This window comes from Rhinoderma darwinii, chromosome 6 (assembly GCF_050947455.1).
Source record: "Rhinoderma darwinii isolate aRhiDar2 chromosome 6, aRhiDar2.hap1, whole genome shotgun sequence".
NCBI classification, from domain to species: Eukaryota; Metazoa; Chordata; class Amphibia; order Anura; family Rhinodermatidae; genus Rhinoderma; species Rhinoderma darwinii.
This window is the reverse complement of record NC_134692.1, coordinates 133,971,361-133,990,026: the sequence shown is the minus strand read 5'-3', so window position 1 is coordinate 133,990,026 and position 18,666 is coordinate 133,971,361. Positions and strand designations below refer to the sequence as shown.

Below are 18,666 nucleotides of genomic sequence, written 5' to 3'. Positions count from 1 at the left end.
TTCTCACTGAAGATCCAGCCTTTAGACTCATTCGGAGACCGGAAAAACCCTTAGACTCATTCAAACTCTTGCTAGCGATTTTTATATAATTTTATTTTTTTTAAATGGCTACATGCCGGGATTTCAGAGCTACACACTTGTGTCTGGAGTGATTTTAAAGAGATTTTCAATGTACTCAATACATTCCTATGGAAAGCGATTTATCACAGTGATGTCACAGCGACTTTTTATAGCGACATAAATAATCCTAGCCTAATGCATTACTATGGACAACGGTTTAGTCTTGGTTTAGCCCCAGCCTTAGAGGTGACATTTAATTGAATCCTCTTAAGAGAATATATTGTCACATAACATTGATTATAAGTCAAGAAAATGGTGAGAGGTGGTGAAAATGGCTAAACCGTGCGCACATAACAATTAACATTTTGTAGGGAGAGGTAATTAGCATACGCCTGACAATTCCTGCCCTAAAAACCTGCTGATGACGTCACCAGATATTCCAGGACAGGTTAGGAAAACAAAAAAGTCAGGAACTGGATGATGCATGTTGCCTACCGTTAGAGTGGCACCTTAACTGTGCCTGTGTGGGCAGCAATGCCCAATAAACACCTGGATGTATCCAACTATTCTGCAGTAACACTAATTCAGCCTGTAAACGGCCGTGACAAATAAGAATACAATTTACATTTCTCATATTTATTATAATAAAATTAACTGAGATCCATAATTTACAAATTCATGCATTTTTTTTCCCCCTTTAAAATCTTTTAACTTATAAACAGACTCCACTTTTGTTCACTGATTTGTAGTCCTGGCCACGTCTGCCGCTAGAAGTCGTGGCGACGAATGACACAGCCGGGAAAGCGGGAGGTACGGTTGCCTAGTCAACCGGACCACCCACTCCCTGGCCATGACTTCTGGCGGTAGACGCTGACGGCGATACCCTTTTAATTTCCACCAGGGCAGGTTTTAAAGACCTTAAGGGACCAGCAGTCATCAGTCCCTCCTAAATCCATAGATGACAATGTCACAAAACATTATTTACAGCAGCTGAGAATCTCCTGTGACAGAAGTAGTGGCAAAAAAAAAAAAAAAGGAAGTCCCAGGTTTGCCAGGCAACCTTCTTCCTGTAGAAAAACCCCTGAAATGTCTCAGTGACGCTTCCCCGCTTTCCTCCTCGTGCGGCTTTTCTTCTCTTTGCGTGCGGCCGCAGTGGTAAAAGTGACACAGTGCGAATCCAGAAAGTCAAGCAGCTTCCCAGCAGAAACTTTGATTCCATTTAGCTTGAGCTCAGCGTGAAGGGCGGCCAGGTCCAGGGGCTGATAAAGTAAGATCTGCTCATGTATCTTGGGTCGCGCTTCGATGAACCTCCTCACCGCCTCCGCTGTCTGCGCCTCTTTGCTGGCTGCCTGTGAGGCTGCCACTGGCTCGTCGTCCTCTTCATCTGCAAACGCCGTCTCAAACTCATTGGTGTTGGAACTACAGAGACATTAGATATTACTGAGAATGAAACAGAATGTCTGCTACAGTATTGGGATTGTGTCCAATGGCAGCAGTATTTATAGACTTCATTGTATTGGTGAGTTTACGGGAGTGAAATAAATGTGCACGCCATATGCTAATTATGTTGTGCCTCTCGGCCAATCAGGCTGGGAGCTGCAGTAATTTGCATAGAATGCGCGCTATTGAATCACGCCATGAACGGCCCCCCTGAAGCACAGTATTATGAGCACCTTATATGCTCTTTATTAAGGGGTCTCTCTGGTGGTACAAAGACATGGAAGAATTAAAAGCCGGCATAGTGCTAGGATACTCCATGATTGTCTGATCAGTGGGTGTCCAACCGATGGGACCCCAACATCGCCCCAATAAAAGGTGCAGCGCTAGGTAAAGCACAGCGCCACTTTATCTTTTTTCCTACACAACTTCACCGTTGTGTGCCTGGTTGGGAGCGACACAGCGCCAGTGAATGTAATTATTTTCCCTAATTTTTTTCAGTACCGCCATCTAGTGGTGAACACTACATTTTTCTGTATGGTCTACGATGACATTAAAAGATGCGCTGGCAGACTTGTGGTCATCCCTGCTTCTCTCTAATACATCAGTCATATCTCGGGATTTCTGCTTTCATCCAATGTGTAGAAATATTAAGAGACCTTCATCAAAACCTTTTTTTTTTTTCGATCCGCTTCTGACCGCTACCTAAAACAATTACAATTTCATTCAAATGCCGCCACCTAGAGGCAGAAGAGATTTATATCTGAGTGACTGAAGATGTAGATGGCAATTAAAGGGGTGTCTGGTTTTAGGTAAGACAATCACTGTATAAAGAAAAAGTTCTGCAACTTTCTAATATACTTTGTGTTCTAATTCTTCACCATTTTTAAGATATTTGTTTGCTGTCAGTGAACGACAACACTCTTCTTTACATTCACAGGCAGCAAACCTGTACATAAGTAGTCCTGCTCTCAGTCGAGACGTGGATACATTGCATATTATACTGAAGTACAAATGGTGTTAAATCAATATGTGGCACCCCCTACAGCTAGGGACAACATCAGGACAACTGCAGAGTGTCCCACTATGGCTTAGAAGGTCCTGCTCCCACCATTGGTAATGGCTATGCTCCAGAGATCCAGACCTCCCGAACCTTTCTTGCATGGTATGCAAATACCGAACCTATTGTATATGTCTCGTAAGCTACATGTCATCTGCTTTACTGGGCCTGTGCACTAGTGCAGTAAAGCAAAGGACTGCAAATGCTGCACTGTGGATGGCTAGATTGGATAATACACATTACTTTTGAGTACTAATTGCCTAAAGCACACGAGCGCCCCCTAATGGCCATGCTTCAACGAAATCCTAAAACATGACCAGGATTATTATCATCATCATGTATCAGGATTAATTTTGACCACAGATACAATGTGGGAGGCCATCACAGCGCCACCTTGAGGAAGAAAAGAAGGGGGAGCATTGTTTGTGTGGGTGGTTCTGCCCTGCTGCTTCTCATTACCTTTGGGATAAGGAGGAGGTATCGCTCGCAGCCACGGAGGATGTAGTAGACTCTTGTGATGCAGTCAGAGGTTGATCGTCTCCTGTGTCTGCTTCCCGTGCTGTGCACACAGACGTCGCCTTCCTCCCCACGTACGAGCTGCTGGACCCCTTACTAGTGTTTTTGGGCCGCTGCTGGTCATGAGTCGGTTTCTGCAGTGCCCGAGCCACACTGCTGCCTTTACTCCCATGGGGCTGAGTTAAAGGGACGTCGTTCTCCGAGTCGGAGCTCATGACCTGATGAGTGTATTGGAAGATCTCTTTCAACTTTAACACCATCTTCTTTTTCGGGAGCGCTCGTACACCAAATCTAAATGGCAGAGTGAGATTAAAGTTAGAGCGCTTGACTTAAATTAGAATCATGTGCTGTTAATAAAGACCATGGCACTGCCCTGAACAAGTCAAAACACAATAAAATAAAAATTAACTTTTCTTCATTTTTATGAAAATGTCCTACTGCCCCTTTAAAAAGCCAAAAGTCATTTTATACTGTGCACTCCTATTGTAAGAGGGTGCAGAATGTGGCTGATAGTGGACATGTCCCTTTACCTTCACAATTATACATCCACCAGTGACGTAGATACTTCATTTTTTGGTTGCTGTTGTAATTTACTCCAACGCTAACCGTGACATGTCAGAAGTTTTGATAGGTGGGGGTCTGAGCACGGAGACCTCCACCAATCGCAAAACAAAGCAGCAGAAGAGCCCGTGTGAGCGCTGAGCCACTTTGTTTCTGTTCGGCTTTTTCCGGAAAGCCGATGTATCGGAGGGGTACGGGCTCATAGACTTTCTATTCAGCCCATACTCCGATACATTGATTTCCAGAAAAAGCCGAACAGACACGAAGCGGCTGAGCGCTGACACGAGACCTCCTGCTGCTTCGTTTTAGCAATTGATGGTCTCAGCGCTCGGACCCCCATCAATCCAAACTTCTGACATGTCACTATGAGATGTCAGAAGTTTGTCAAGCGTTTAGTTACACTTTAATGCATGCCTCCAGCGAACCTTAGGAGAGGAAACTTGCTGATTCAGGCAGTGTGTATGAGAGGGGAAGAGGTGGGAGTGTAATGTGAGCTAGCCGGCTTGTAAGTGGCCATGACCGGGCTGCGGCTCCACTGTATCTGTAAAATGGCAAACAATGAGAACAACTTGCAATTAGTGAATTAGAAAGGAGAGGTCTGCAGCGCAAATGGCTGAGCTTTGAAGGGAAACACAACTTTACATGAGGATCTAAGAGAACCTTGAAGTTTTTTTGTTTCACTGGACTTATGCTTGAAGCAAATAATATAAAACTGTGTAATAGGGAAATATTAAGTAATCGGCAGTGCTCAATAGAACACCAAATGTTTTAAATGTGCTGAAAAACAAGATTTTTGTACTCACCATAAAATCTATTTTTCGTTGAATACATTGGAGGACATGGTACCATGGGTATATGCTCCTGCCACTAGGAGGCGACACTAAGTATGAAAAAGTCTTGGCTCCACCCAGGCAGACATTACCCTTTCGATAGACAAGAGCAGTGGTAAAAAAAAGAATACAAACATGTCTACAGTCCCGAGGAAAAAACCAAACAGAACTACGGGTCCCGGGTGTAGAATAAACAACAAAAAACAAGAGGGTGGGATCGGTGTCCCCCAATCAATTACGAGAAATAGATTTTACAGTGAGTATAAAAAAAATCTGCGACCCGGACTGACATCAGCAGAGGTTGAAGAATTAATTTGATAAAACTTAGTGAAAGTGGGCACAGAAGCCTCGGGATCAGCCCTGAGCAACTGACCGCCCAGGAGGCACCAACAGCCCTCGTAAAATGGGCAGTAATCCGAAGGGAAGGAACTTTACCCTTGGACTGATAAGTGGTCTAGGACGCTGCCGAAGCGCTTCAGGAATAAGAAAAAAAAACAATCGTGTGCCAAAATGACTCCGTCGCAGCCAGATACATTGAGACTGCTCTTACCAAATCAAAGCAATGTAAACCCTGTTCCCTCGGATGAGATGGTTAGGGGCAAAAAGAGGGTAGAGACGACCTTTGGTAGAAAAGTCGTAACAGATCAGAACACCAGCTTATCCTCATCATGACAAAAAGGTGACTTGCAGGACAAGGCAGCAAGTTCCGAAACCTGCCTGATGGAGGCGATAGCGACCAGAAAAGCTACAGGAAGGGAAACTCAGCAAAATGTCTCTCAGAGGTAAGCCAAGTCCATGTTCAAGGACTGATTGCAGGAAGGACAGTACTTTACGTGTGGAACATTTGATAGGATGAAAATGATTCCGTTCACATTAGTGGAAATAAGCCCCCCACGTACCGTGGTGCAGCTTGGTTTATTGAGGTTTTCTGGCTTTCGACATCGTCTGGGTGACTGTCTCAGAGAGACCCCGAGCCCTCAGAGCCTTAAAATACATTTGGGGTGGAATAGAGTTAAAAAACAGCAGTAGACCTGAGTGTCGGGTCATGTCGCCTCCTACGACACTAGTCTAAAAACTGAATTGAATTAGCCAGTGTCTGTGTGAAGGGTATGGCCTGCCTGGGCGGTGCCAAGACTCTATCCTACCTAGTGTCGCCTCCTAGTGGCGGGAGCATATACCCATGGTGCTGTGTCCCTGAATGATTAACGAGAAAGTATCTTTTTAATTTTCCAATCCTATGCGATCTCACAAAAGGGGGGGGAGGATCAGACTCCCTATGAATAGAGGTCTATAGGGCAGATGTCTTAGATACCATTGGTGAGATATCAACTCATATATGGCCACCTGTAGGGAATCTGAGGCTAACGCAATTTTATGAGGTATGAAGGGAAAGAAACTTACTATTAACAAGACAATAACCTTCAAAAAACGTCACTCACTTGCTCAACTCTTTTTTCAGGATTGGGGTGTCCATGTCCGAATAATCAGGTAATGGAGTAATAGGAACCATGGGAACGAGCTCTCTTCTGCGTACGATGGAAACTATGGAGAAAGCAGATAAATGGTCAGACGGCAGATTCCTCCATGGATCCCAGGACCTCAGATCTGCAGCGGATCTCACACTTTGTATTCTGTGGATATTGTATCTGATCTATCTACACTCTTATTATATTGCATCACTTATAGCTATCTCAATGGGTGGCACCGGTCGTCTATAGGTGAGCCATGATCTGGATGACATACGTTTACGCTGGTGTCAGGTGGGCTGCTCAGTGGACCCAGAAGACATTGACCACTCTTTTTTTGGCCGGATTTACCAAGGTCTGCACCAGCAGGCCAGGGGTGGGGAACCTTTTTTCTTCAACCACAACACAAAGAGGTAGAACGGTGTTTAGGGGCCCCGTTCTAGTGATAGGTGCAGGACCCAGAGGTGGGACCCGCATCTATCGGACATCTATGACATATCCTGTGGATATCATAAATGTCCTTACTGAAAAAAAAAACATTTAAGTCACCTGGACCTCACTTCGAGTAAGTAGGGCGGGTGGGCGGAGCCAAGTAGGGAATGACACGGTGGCAGCGGCGGTCCAAGTGAGGGCGTGCCGTGACTGGAATGGACCAGTCCAGTCACCGGACCTCACGTCACTGACTCAGGTCAGGTGACCGGACTGATCCACTCTTGGGCCTGCACGCACCGACCTCACTCAGACCGCCGTTGCCACCGCCATACTTGGCTCCGTCCGCCCTTCTCCTGCTCCTAAATGTGAGTGTGTAGAGCAGACGGAGCCAAGTAGCGAATGACGCGGCAGCAGCGCGGTCTGAGTGAGGTCGGGCCGGACCAAATGATCCCGCGGGCCAGACGTTCCCCAACCCTGCTGTAGGCGGCTCAAGGAAAAAGGCGCGTGGCGAAGAAAAAAATGACATATGAATACACTGTACATTGTGTATTTCTATGTAAATTTGGGAGGACACCCAGGGAAGAAGAGAGGAAGGCTACAGAGGGCACTAGATGTACATTTTAAAGCTATACATGACTTAAAGGGGGTTGTACCAGAATCAACAATTATTGCCTATACCCAGGATAGGTGATAATAGTCTGATCGCTGGGAGACCCACCGATTGCAAGATCAGGGGTTCCAAACTCCCCATTTGCCCTCACTGCACCCTCCCACAGAGAGAAGCTTGAATGGAGTAATGGTGAAACATCTGCCCGCCCGCTCCATTCAATGTTTATGGAACTGACGGAAACAGTCGAGCGCTGTACTCCGTTGTTTTCATAATTTCCATAGACTTTGAATGGCGCAGCAGCGAGGACACTCAACCGCAGCTCAATTCAATGTCCTGCTCACTGCGGTCGAGCACTGTAGTGAGCAGGAACGGGGGGTACAGTACGGTGAGGCCCCCATCTGGCCACAGGTGATAATTGTCGATTTTGGGAATACCCTTTAAGGTGTGGCCTACTTGATGGGTGAATACTAAAGGTGCCTGACGATCCAGTACTGATTCTCATGTTCTAATGCACCCACCTAAAATGACAAAATTGCTGCTAGTTTTGATAAATAAGTCCCACTGGATGTCTGCATCGTGCCACATTTAATTTTAATACAGAGTGACTTACCTGGAGTCCTCAGGTCTTTCGGCACCTCCGGGACTTTTTTCAGTCGCTGAGATAGAGGGAGCACAGCGGGCAGCTCAGGATCTTCATCCTCCCATTCCTCCCACAACTTGGAGTTCAGAAAACTCTGACGACTGCTTTGGGAGACTATGGTTGGTGGAGAACCGCCAATACATTCTGGTGCTGACATTTTCGATGGTGAAGGACTGCTGGGTTTACGATACAGGGGTTTGGTTGGAGTTTGATTCCTGCGTAAAGGAGAGCTTGGTGTAGGGGGGGGACAAGGCTTTTTTGGAGTCTCAGGCATGTTGTACCACAAATCTTCTTCCATGTGGATGGGAGGTTCATCATAATCAAACTGAAAGCTGACGTTACTGATGTTAGCCTGGGGCTCCGCATCAGGGGCCTCATCCTCGCTGTCCCCAACCTCAAACACAGTGCTGCTAGCAGTCGATACTGGTGGGGAAGAACGGGCTTTACTGCTCGAACTAAACTGTGCCTCAAGACCCATCTCAAGCTTTTCTTGGATGGAGGGTCGCAATGACCGAGGAGGAGTCCTGGGTGACTTTGGAGACAACAAAGGAAGGGACACTGGGCTTGCCTGAGTTTGGGAAACAAAACTTTGGTAAGAAATATCAAGGTCACAGTTTATAGATGTTTGAGGTGTCTGCTGTGAGTATGGAGGTGATCGCACTGCATCTGATGTCTGCTGTGAGTATGGAGGTGATCGCGCTGCATCTGATGTCTGCTGTGAGTATGGAGGTGATCGCACTGCATCTGATTTCTGCTGTGAGTTTGGAGGTAATGGAGCTGCCTGTGATGTCTGCTGTGAGTTTGGAGGTGACTGTAGTGCCTGTGATGTCTGCTGTGAGTATGGAGGTGATCGCACTGCATCTGATGTCTGCTGTGAGTTTGGAGGTGACTGTAGTGCCTGTGATGTCTGCTGTGAGTATGGAGGTGAACGCGCTGGATCTGATGTCTGCTGTGAGTTTGGAGGTGACTGTAGTGCATGTGATGTCTGCTGTGAGTATGGAGGTGAACGCGCTGGATCTGATGTCTGCTGTGAGTTTGGAGGTAACGGAGCTGCCTGTGATGTCTGCTGTGAGTTTGGAGTTGACCGAGCTGCCTGTGATGTCTGCTGTGAGTTTGGAGGTGATCGCACTGCATGCGACGTCTTGTGTGAAGTTTGAGGTGACTGAGGCAAACATGACATCTGCAGCAGGGAAATTTTTGAGCTAGACGATTGGGGTAAGGGTGTAGCGGGCACCAACCAAGACATCTCTGAGCTACTGCTCATTTCCATGCGAGAGAAGCCCTCACTGCTCTTCCTCTGGGTGAAGCTAACAGGAGAATCTTTAATAGCCTTAGATATTTCGGCCAAGTCAAATTGTCCACATCTGGGCGGTGCTGCCGCTGGATCATTGGACTCCATCTCTTCATCTGATGACAAGATCAGGATGATGTCTACATCTTGACGTAAGGCTTTGGGAGAAGTATTTTTGATATTCTGGGTAGGTTTACGATGATGAGACTCTTTGTAACTAGGGTTTAGAGATTTTCCATATTCAGTTGAGTATGAGGGTCGCTCTAGAATTGAATGTATTTCTGGCTGGATGTTTGGAGAAGACCCAAGTTCAGGAAGAGTAGGACAGGGCACAGCAGTGGGTGAGCTGGTGAGTATGGGTTGCTGATCTTTAGGACTAGTTGTATTTATATGGGATTTGCTTTCTCCAATACCTGAAGGCTCCCCATATTCACCACAAGTCTGTGAGAACATTCGGTCGTAACTATCATCGAAAGGTGGAGGACTATGCTCAGCAAACATATCTTCCTCGGGGTCTTCATCTCGGTTTGGGGAGATCAGAGAAATAACAGGGATGGGAGATTCTGAAGCTGAAGGAATGGGTGATGTAATGACTTGTTGAATCGGAGAAGCACCTGCAACATTGAACGTAGGAGACTGGGCCGAAGCAAGAGAGTAGGAAGATGATGGCTGAATGTTGAGCTGGGCAGAAGGAGCTATAGGAAGAGCCGCAGAATATTCCGGGCTGTTAGACAGAAGAAGAGCAGGTTTCTTGGGAGAACAGTCCATATCTTTTGGATTAGGAGACACTTTAAGTGGCGCGGTGCTTCTCAAATTCATTTCTTCTGTTTCCATTAAATTAAAATTTCTGGATTTGGGCGAGAGGTCTTCCGATTTCTCTTGATACTCGACTTCCTGTTCACTTTCATTCCCAACGTTGGAGTCTTGCTCTGTTAATATCTTACGTTGAGTCGAAGCGAATTCATAGATCTCCTCCAGCTCTCCCTCTCCTACTCCTCCATCATCCGGCTTCTCCTCATCCTCTCCTTGCAAATCTTCAAAAACGTTTTCGCCTTCATCCAGCCACATTGATTTCAGCAACTCCTGGAAGGTCTCTGCTCGTTCTCCTCCATCATCTCCCTCCTCTTCTGTGGATATCTGACCTCCTGAGTTGTGTGTCCCAGAAACCAGAAGTTCACAGGTGTCTATGAGGCTTTTAACACCAAACCTAAAAGAAAGTCATACTCTAGCTGGTGACAAGTTTCCTCAAACCAATGAGTAACCACACAATTCACTGCTAAAAGGGTTCTGTAAAGGAACACTGGGCAAAACGAATAGATTGTGCTACGCTAGTGCATGGACTAGGGGGCGGAGCATGACACAAGGATTCGAACGCCAAACAGAATATCTGTGTCATGCTCCGCCCCCTCAAGAACTCTACTAGGCATTACCCAGTGTGTCATCAGTTCTATTAGGAGGGTTTCTTTAAGTGTTAACACTTTGTAACATACAGAGTGCTTATCTGGGGTCGCTGAGAGTGACTACAGATAAACTGAGAGGGGTGGTGGTGCTGGCAAAAACAATGTCTGCAGGGTCCAAAACAATAGTAGAATCAACAGCATCCAACCAATATTCAAAAATGTATTGTGCCCGAGTAGCCATATAGAAGAAACAGCAAAGTTTCGACCCGTAGTAGTGATTGGGTCTCTCTCTAGATCAGTGGTGTCAAACCTGTGGCCCTCCGGCTGTTGCAAAACTACAACTCCCAAGTATTCCCTAGTTGCTGCATGCTTTTAAGGCATGCTAGGAGTTGTAGTTTTGCAACAGCTGGAGGGCCACAGGTTTGACACGTGGGCTCTAGATGGGTCATCCATGCAACCGCCTACAAGGACGAGTCTTCTTCAATAGAACCTGTCCTTGCAGCCACTCACTGGGACAAGTCTGCAAGCAACTCTCTGCTCGTCCTGTTTATTTAGTAGCTGCTCTTAGCTGTCATATTAACACAATGTATATTATGAAGTGTTAGCGCTCCCCTGTAACATACATTAAATTAGCACAGAACCTCTTTATTAGTCATTTACAATCTTCAGATTTTATATAGAGTTCCAAATACTCTGCATAGACCTAAATTAAAACATAACGTTCTGGCTGCCTGCCTGCAATCACCACTAGGGGGAGCTCACCAATTTCGTTTATAAATTAAGCTTAGAGACACTCCAACGATTATTTTTTATTGCGGCTCCGTTTCTAAAGTACACCCGATAAAAGGTAGGGAACATCCTCTTACCAGGCGCTTTGTTGCCGAAATACCCCGGCCGAAATTATGTCATGTGAGCGGCCAATTCCTACATCGTCTGCTATGTGGATTGGAAGTTTCTTTCACTATGAGACGCTCAATGTGAGTCTAATAGGAATGCATAGTAAAAGAGACTTCCGGACCACACAACGGACTCTGTAGGAATCAGCCGATCACATGACATAGTAGCGGCCGGGATATTTTGGCAACAAAGCGCCTGGTTAGAGGATGACCTTTTATCGGGTGTGCTTTAGAAACGGGCCGCAAAAAATAAAATAACTGGAGTGTCTTTTTAATAATGAAACATTCGCTGTAATGGGGCGGCTGGAAACAGGCGGTGGTGCAGGACATTTGCATGGACACTGGTAGACACACATGAACAGGACTTTCTCTGTCTTCATTATGACATGAAGCTCAGCATGATACATACCTGCGTGCCAGCTCACAAACATGGGGCAGGCAGTGAGTTGGAATGTCAGTGGTGGCACAATATAAAAATCGGAGAAAACAGAGGGCGGCCTCCGCAGTGACATCATTGAGTAGGAGGCGTCGAGCTCGACCCATGCCGGATTCATCTACCCAAAATCCTTCAGAGTGGATCTAAAAAAAAACAAGAATATCACATATACAATGAAGAGAAATAATAATGGTAAGATTAGTCACTAAAAAAAAAATGACATAGATCATCAATGTGTTCATTGGTGGGGGTCCTGAACACGTGCGACAGCCCCTTCCCTACAGTACCAGACACCGCGACGTCCATGCACGAGCAGCTGCGTCCAGTCATGTGAATAAGGTTGAGGTTCAGTATTAGACACAGCGACCTGGACTTGTTGGTACTGCGCCCCATCGCTCTACTTTGATTGATGAGGGTCCCGTCGTTTGGTCTTTTAATAATTCTAACATTATAGACCGTCAATATAAAATTCCCAAAAAAAAACTTTGATACTTACGGCTTCGATAAGCAGGGGGCAGCGCGCATATAACACGAACATATGTGCATTCAGCACCTCCCCGCAGTCAGTCTGGAGCTGAGCGTCACTCAGGTGGGGATTGTTCACCATCTCCATGAAATCTGCTGATAAAACAAGCAGCGGGGTCTGGGAGAAAGATAAAAAAGACATAAGTGATACACATCTCGTCCTATATACCGTGTTTCCCCGAAAGTAAGACAGTGTCTTACTTTCTTTTTATCCCCAAAAGCCCCACTATGTCTTACTTTCGGGGTATGTCTTATATTGGAAAAAAATTGTCGAATTATTATTTATTTATTTTTCACAAACTTTATTTAACTGTTTTACATTTTTTTTTTTAGTCCCACCAGGGGACTTCACTATGCGATGTGCCGATCGCATATATAATGCTTTGGTATACTTAGTATACAGAAGCATTATTGCCTGTCAGTGTAAAACTGACAGGCAACCTATTAGGTCATGCCTCTGGCATCGCCTAACAGGCAGATGCTGAAGGCAGACCTGGGGGTCTTTGTTAGACCCCCGGCTGTCATGGAAACCCGACGGCGACCCGCGATTTGTTTGCGGGGGCGCCGATCGGGTGACAGAGGGAGCTCCCCCCTCTGTCAAACACATTAAATGCCGCTGTCACTATTGACAGCGGCATTTAATGGGTTAAACTGCCGGAATCGGCGCGCGCTTCGATTCCGGCAGTTGCAGCAGGAGCCAGGCTGTGTATAACAGCCGTGCTCCTGCCGCTGATCGCGTGGGTACAGTCTCAGTACCCGCGCCATCACAGGACGGATATATCCGTCCTCCTGCGCGAACTAGCAGCTGCTGAGGACGGATATATCCGGCGCGGTGACGTATGGAGAGGGGGCGGCGCGGAAGTGGGCAGGAGGCGGCAATACCCCCGTGTTTCCCCGAAAGTAAGACATATGTCTTACTTTCGGGGTACGGCTTATATTAGCCGACCCCCCTGAAACCCCCGATACGTCTTACAATCGGGGGTGTCTTACTATCGGGGAAACACGGTAGGAGTCTCTTAGGTTACAATGCGAAGACTTGAGACAATTGCTGGACTTTGGTGAATCTCAAACTCACAGGACTCCATAGATCTATGAATAACAGAGCTCTGCGTGTTTCCTATACAGTTCCCAAGGCCAAAGTTATTGTTGGTTGTTTCTTATCTTAAGATTTCTTACTCTTAGGGCGTGAATAACGTCCGTGTGCAGTGCATGGAAATTCTGCGCAGCACACGGACCCATTGATTTCAGAGACCGCTGCGTGAAACTCCTATACTGGTGCGTTTTCACCTACGCGCCCATTGAATTGCGCATCAATTAAATTAAAAAAAAAAAAAAAAAAGATGTGCTTGGCGGTGAGTGAAATACGCATGCCACTCGCAAAGCACACTGATGCATAACGCAACACACGGACCAGATTCACACGCGTTTTGCACACGCGTGAATCTGATATGCTCGTGTGAATGTAGCCGAAGGGTCCTGGAACACGGCACGACATGGGCCTGGTAAACAAGCACCGATCAATGAGACAGCTCGATGATAGGCGCTCGTTTGCTCCTTTCACAAGGAGCAAGGCTGCTACAACGATCGCTCGTCCCCATACATTTCCATCATGTCGGCAGCACGGCTCCCTGTGCTGCCGACAACACTAATATTTCTTGATGCCTAAACGATACGATCAACCAATTAACAAGCGTTGTCCCCACTTTTGTCCCGTGTGAAAAAGCCTTTATAGTCAAAGTAAGAGGATCGTATCAGTAAAATGTACCTTGTGATGATGGCTCTCATTCCTAATCTTCTCCTCTTGCGCTGGGATGAATCCGCTCGATGTAATACTGACTGGCGACTCTCGGCCTGCGGTAGGATAACGTTATTGGTATGCAGTAAATGATTAGTATATTTTCCTGAAAAACTGAGAAATTATTTTACCTGTGCAGTCATTAAAATTGCCCGCTCCGCCGTTCCACTGAGTGAGCGTCATCCCCTCTCCTGCCAATTCAGCCAGGTCCAGCAATGCCTTCTGGCTGTCGGATAGCGGGTTTTTATCCTCACAGGACGCAGCTTGAAGATCTATGTCACCAGCAGCCTGGCGCTGTTGTTTTCCGGGATATAATATGGTTGTACCCGCATGCGTCTGTGAACTATGCAATTTCTAAAACAAGAGAAATGGTGACATGTTATATACGGTGCCAATATTGTGTCTATGGGGTTTGCATAAGTGTGCAGGCATCTTACCTTCAAAGGGGACTTCCAAGGAGTTATTGAGGGGTTTAGTTCATCTGTATAGTAGCTCCGGGTGTCGATTTTCTCCACCATATTACTGATATCCCACAGAACACATCTTTTTCCTGCCTGCAGTCTCCAGTTCTCCCTCTCTTCCTCCTCCATTGTCCAGAAATGGCTTGGGGGTAATTTCATGACATTGTTCTCCGCAGCTTCCTCAGTCAGCAGCATAGACAGTCTCTTCTGCAACTTCTCCACAGTCTCCTCGGGGGCCTGGATCAGAAGGAGCGGGGTAGGCTTATCCTTCTGCTTCCGTCGACTTTTCTTTTCTAAAAAACAAATAGTTTATCTTGATTCTGGAAGGGACAGAAAATAAGTTAAAGGGGTTATCTATCCACAGGAGAGGTCATCAGTAAATGATCAGTGGCGGTCCGACACCAGGAACCCGCACCGATCAGTTGTTTCGGCTGCCTGCGGGCACCGGACGTCCACGCCGAAAGCAGATACAGTATAAAGGCCGTGCTGCAGCTCTGCTCCTACTCAAGTGAATAGGAGAAGAGTTGCAGTACTCCAGCACGGCCACTATACAGTGTACGGAGCCATCTGATTCAGACACCGGCCACTGCATAACATCTAGTGCCCAGACGCAGCCAGAACAGCTGATAGGTGCGGGGTCCAGGTGTCGGACCCCACCGATCATACACTGATGACCTATCCCCAATCCATATTGCTACGCCTTCTCACTGTCTGAAGTCCATGCTATTAGAGCTGCAGAAACAATGGCAGTAACACTGGAGGTCCCCTACTAACCAGATGGCCCCAACTTCTCAGCATAGTACCTCGAGCAGGCAATAACAAGGGACGTTGACCACCAGCTGTATTCTGTGCATTATTATTCTCTTCATGCATAGACCGGGACATTGCCATCGCAACCAACAAATTCTCCATCTCTGCACCAGTCTGGGCCGTCTTCCTCTTCTTGGAGGGTTCCTTTTGTTTTTGTACACCTTTCCTCTTCCCATTGATCACCCTGTAAGGATGAAGTAAGAGAACTTAAGTTACGGGCATTTTCACATGAGCAACTATAACCCACAATTTACAGGATATATGGCCGTAATCTTACCTTGGTGGTACCTCTGATCCCACCTCATTTGCCTGTCTCTGAACCGCCTGCAGCAGTGTCTGGGCAGGAACCTCCAGCTTTACAGCGCAGCGTTTTAGGTGAGATATTCGGCTTTTCTGTGTGCCGAAAGACTTCCCACATAACGGACAACTCGGAACCGCAGGAGTTACTGAGCTTCCTCCTAAACTCTCAACCTGGTCCAAGCACCTGGAGAAATCAGGGAACCAATGTAGACTTAACCTAACCAGAACCCAGTTATGTAGTGTTATTAGGTGCATCATCCCTTAACTTACCTGTTTACATGCTGCTCCCTCAGGGCGCTGCTCATGGCTGTCAAGTCTTTTTGGCACAGCTGGCAAAAAAAGAGTCCTTCGTCTTCTAAGCTAGCTGGTTTCTCCTTGACATCCAATTGCAGAGCCAGTGCCAGAGCTCCATCATTCTGCACACTTGGATATGCCTTAGAAGATCCAACTGGAGGAAGCAAAACTAAAAAGAGTAAGGCCTTGGGCCTTATTTAAAACTGTTGTGTTTGGTCCGTGATATACGGACTGTGAGTCAGCCGTATTTCCCAGACCTACCACCAGGGAGTCAGACTCCTAGCATCAGTCATCAATGATGATGTGAGTCTCTGCCTCCCTGCAGCAATGCTGTCCTGTACTGAAAACATGATTACAGTCCAGGACAGTATTCCTATGAGGAGTCAGGGACTCCTAGCATCATATATAACCAAGATGCTAGGAGCCCGGCTCCCTGAACTGTGTTCGGTCCGGGAAACGCGGCCGACACATGGTCCGTATATCACGTCCGTCTTAATAAGACCTAAGACAGAAAAATGATAATAAGGTGACAGAGAAAGCTCCATATGATATACAGTTCACATTGCGTTCTCACCCACCAGGTACTTCATTGATCTCGGTGGAATCCAACTTCATCCGGCAGGGGGCCGTCCTTTTGAACTGTTGCATCCGTTCCAAGACCAGATCTGTTACCCTCACCTGGGGTCCAGGGTCTCCATCCTGACAGTCAGCCTTGCTGCCATCTGAAAAATTAGGATTTAGTATTAATTGTTACATCTTAATGATACTTCTGAATTATTATCATTATACCATTTGCGGTCATGATCCCGAGGAAGCAGACCTGAGGAACTCCCGAGATCAATGCATCATGAGACCAAGGCAATTTTTAGTGGAAAGAGTTAAAGGAATACTCCAAGCAAAACGGATACACTGTTATCCATAATGCGGGAGCGGAGGGGGCGGAGCATGACACAGGGATTGTCCTTGTGTTCTTTACCTTCCTGTATACGACTATTAGTGATCCGGCCCTGCACTGTGTGTTTTCTTTCCTCAGGTTTGTCACCGTCAGGTCCTGGTGTGACAACCACTTCTGCCTGTCGGCTGCCCCCATCCTTTTTCTGCTTCTTGGCCGCAGACTGTTTGGCCCTCCTGACTTTTCCTTGCGCTGCAGTGCTGGCTTTGGGGACATTCTGACTCTCTAGGGGGTTGTTGTTCTTCTTAACCCGTTTTAAGAGTTTGGAGCAAAGTTCAGTGAATTCATCATCGGACTCAACCATTAGTAAAGTTGCTCCTGGAGTGGTGATGAGACGGTTAATTTAGAATTTCCGCAGCACATAAGGAAGCGCAGGCAGCCGGTGCCTCATCTCATCTTTCCGTGGTACAGAAGAGACACCCGCTGCTAGAAAAAGGGTTAGAAAAGTCATCGTTAGAAACAAGAAAATACTCCTATTGGTGCTCCGTTTACTCGCTAAATGCATCATATGGATAGAAAAGTAGCGGAATAAAGGAGAAATCCAACCGAGGGACAGGGGTCTGACACAGCACACGTCATTGCTAAGAATAAACCTTCGCTCAGAATGTTATAGAAATCTCTGGGCAGTGCCAAAGGGGTCCGAGCCCTTACATTATGGAAATCAGTGATGGTCCGAGATCGTCTCACAATATCTGTGACATATCAGAAGATCACCCCTTTAAGGCTTCCGAACGCGGCCATATTACAAATCTGTGCGCTATGGATCCATTATACGGCACCTTTAGATTAGCCCATCCTGTACCTCGGTGTGCCTCAGATTTTATTTTACGGGTTTTTATTGTCGCGTATTCCTTATGAATGAAGAATAATGAAACAATAGTAATAAGGTGCCTCACGGAGGTACAGTATGGCGGCACATGTATGGGTCGGTTATATGGAGGGGTATGAACGCAGGAGGAACGACCCCCAGTCTGATGTTGACGTGCTATGTAGTATTAGGCTGGGTTCACACGACCATGTTACGTCCGTAATGTACGGAACGTATTTCGGCCGGAAGACCCGGACCGAACACACTGCAGGGAGCCGGGCTCCTAGCATCATAGTTATGTACGACGCTAGGAGTCCCTGCCTCTGCGTGAAACTACTGTCCCATACTGAAAACATGATTATAGTACGTGACAGTTGTCCGGCAGCGAGGCAGGGACTCCTAGCATCGTACATCACTTTGATGCTAGGAGCCCGGCTCCGTGCAGTATGTTCAGTCCGGGTCTTCCGGCCGAAATACGTTCCGTACATTACGGACGTAACATGGTCGTGTGAACCCAGCCTTACATCTATTGCCAGAATCCGGTGCGGCCGCACACAGCGTAAACAATGTGGAATAAAATATTCATCCGAACGTTCTGTGTGGAAATTCCGCCGCATATTGGGGTATGTGATAGTTTGGTCTGATTTCATTCTGTGATCCATTACTTATCCTAACAACCCAAAACCCAGTCGGAAATGAACTTAGGGGGGGGCAAAACAGTGGTGTTTAGGTTAAGGAATAGTAATGGATCACAGAATGAAATCAGACCAGACTATCAGATGTAGCCGACCTCCCAGTATGCATTGTCATCTGCACTCATGGGATTTGTAGTTCCACAGCAGCAAGCTATGTGTATCAGAGCATGCGGGGATTACTATCACTTGGGTCACATGACATTCACAGCAGATAGGTCCTTATTTACATCATAACAATATCCGCCATTGCGCCGTACAGCAACGACTGCCCGTCCCCGGTTTATATAATTGTTTTATACGCTCTCTTACCTCTGGCCATACGTACGTGCCGGGATCCGGAAGCTACGCTGCATGCATGACGTCATCGCGCCAAGCGACCAACACCAAGCGC

The 18,666-nt window shown here is 46.7% G+C and overlaps 1 protein-coding gene across 1 annotated transcript; it reads right to left on the bottom strand.

The window, feature by feature from the left end:
• Nucleotides 1-78: 78 nt before the first annotated feature.
• Nucleotides 79-18,654, bottom strand: SLX4 (SLX4 structure-specific endonuclease subunit). The gene is made up of 15 exons (XM_075830459.1): nt 18,585-18,654; nt 16,797-17,198; nt 16,399-16,542; nt 15,797-15,974; nt 15,504-15,710; nt 15,220-15,410; nt 14,393-14,709; nt 14,087-14,309; nt 13,926-14,011; nt 12,132-12,278; nt 11,609-11,778; nt 7,583-10,110; nt 5,904-6,006; nt 3,017-3,364; nt 79-1,479 (listed from the first exon to the last, which is right to left on the bottom strand). The coding sequence occupies exons 2-15, from the start codon at nt 17,074-17,076 to the stop codon at nt 1,152-1,154; spliced, it is 5,250 nt and encodes a 1,749-aa protein (XP_075686574.1). The 5' UTR covers nt 17,077-17,198; nt 18,585-18,654; the 3' UTR covers nt 79-1,151.
• Nucleotides 18,655-18,666: the final 12 nt, after the last annotated feature.

What these genes read in the sequence shown, in the direction of transcription:
- SLX4 (XM_075830459.1), bottom strand. Translation starts at nt 17,076, where the DNA reads ATGGTTGAGTCCGATGATGAATTCACTGAACTTTGCTCCAAACTCTTA. An exon ending in AGGGAGCAGCATGTAAACAG is followed by an intron (nt 15,711 to 15,796) that starts GTAAGTTAAGGG and finishes TGATTTCTCCAG; the next exon opens with GTGCTTGGACCAGGTTGAGA. An exon ending in GTTTGTGAGCTGGCACGCAG is followed by an intron (nt 10,111 to 11,608) that starts GTATGTATCATG and finishes ACTTTCTTTTAG; the next exon opens with GTTTGGTGTTAAAAGCCTCA.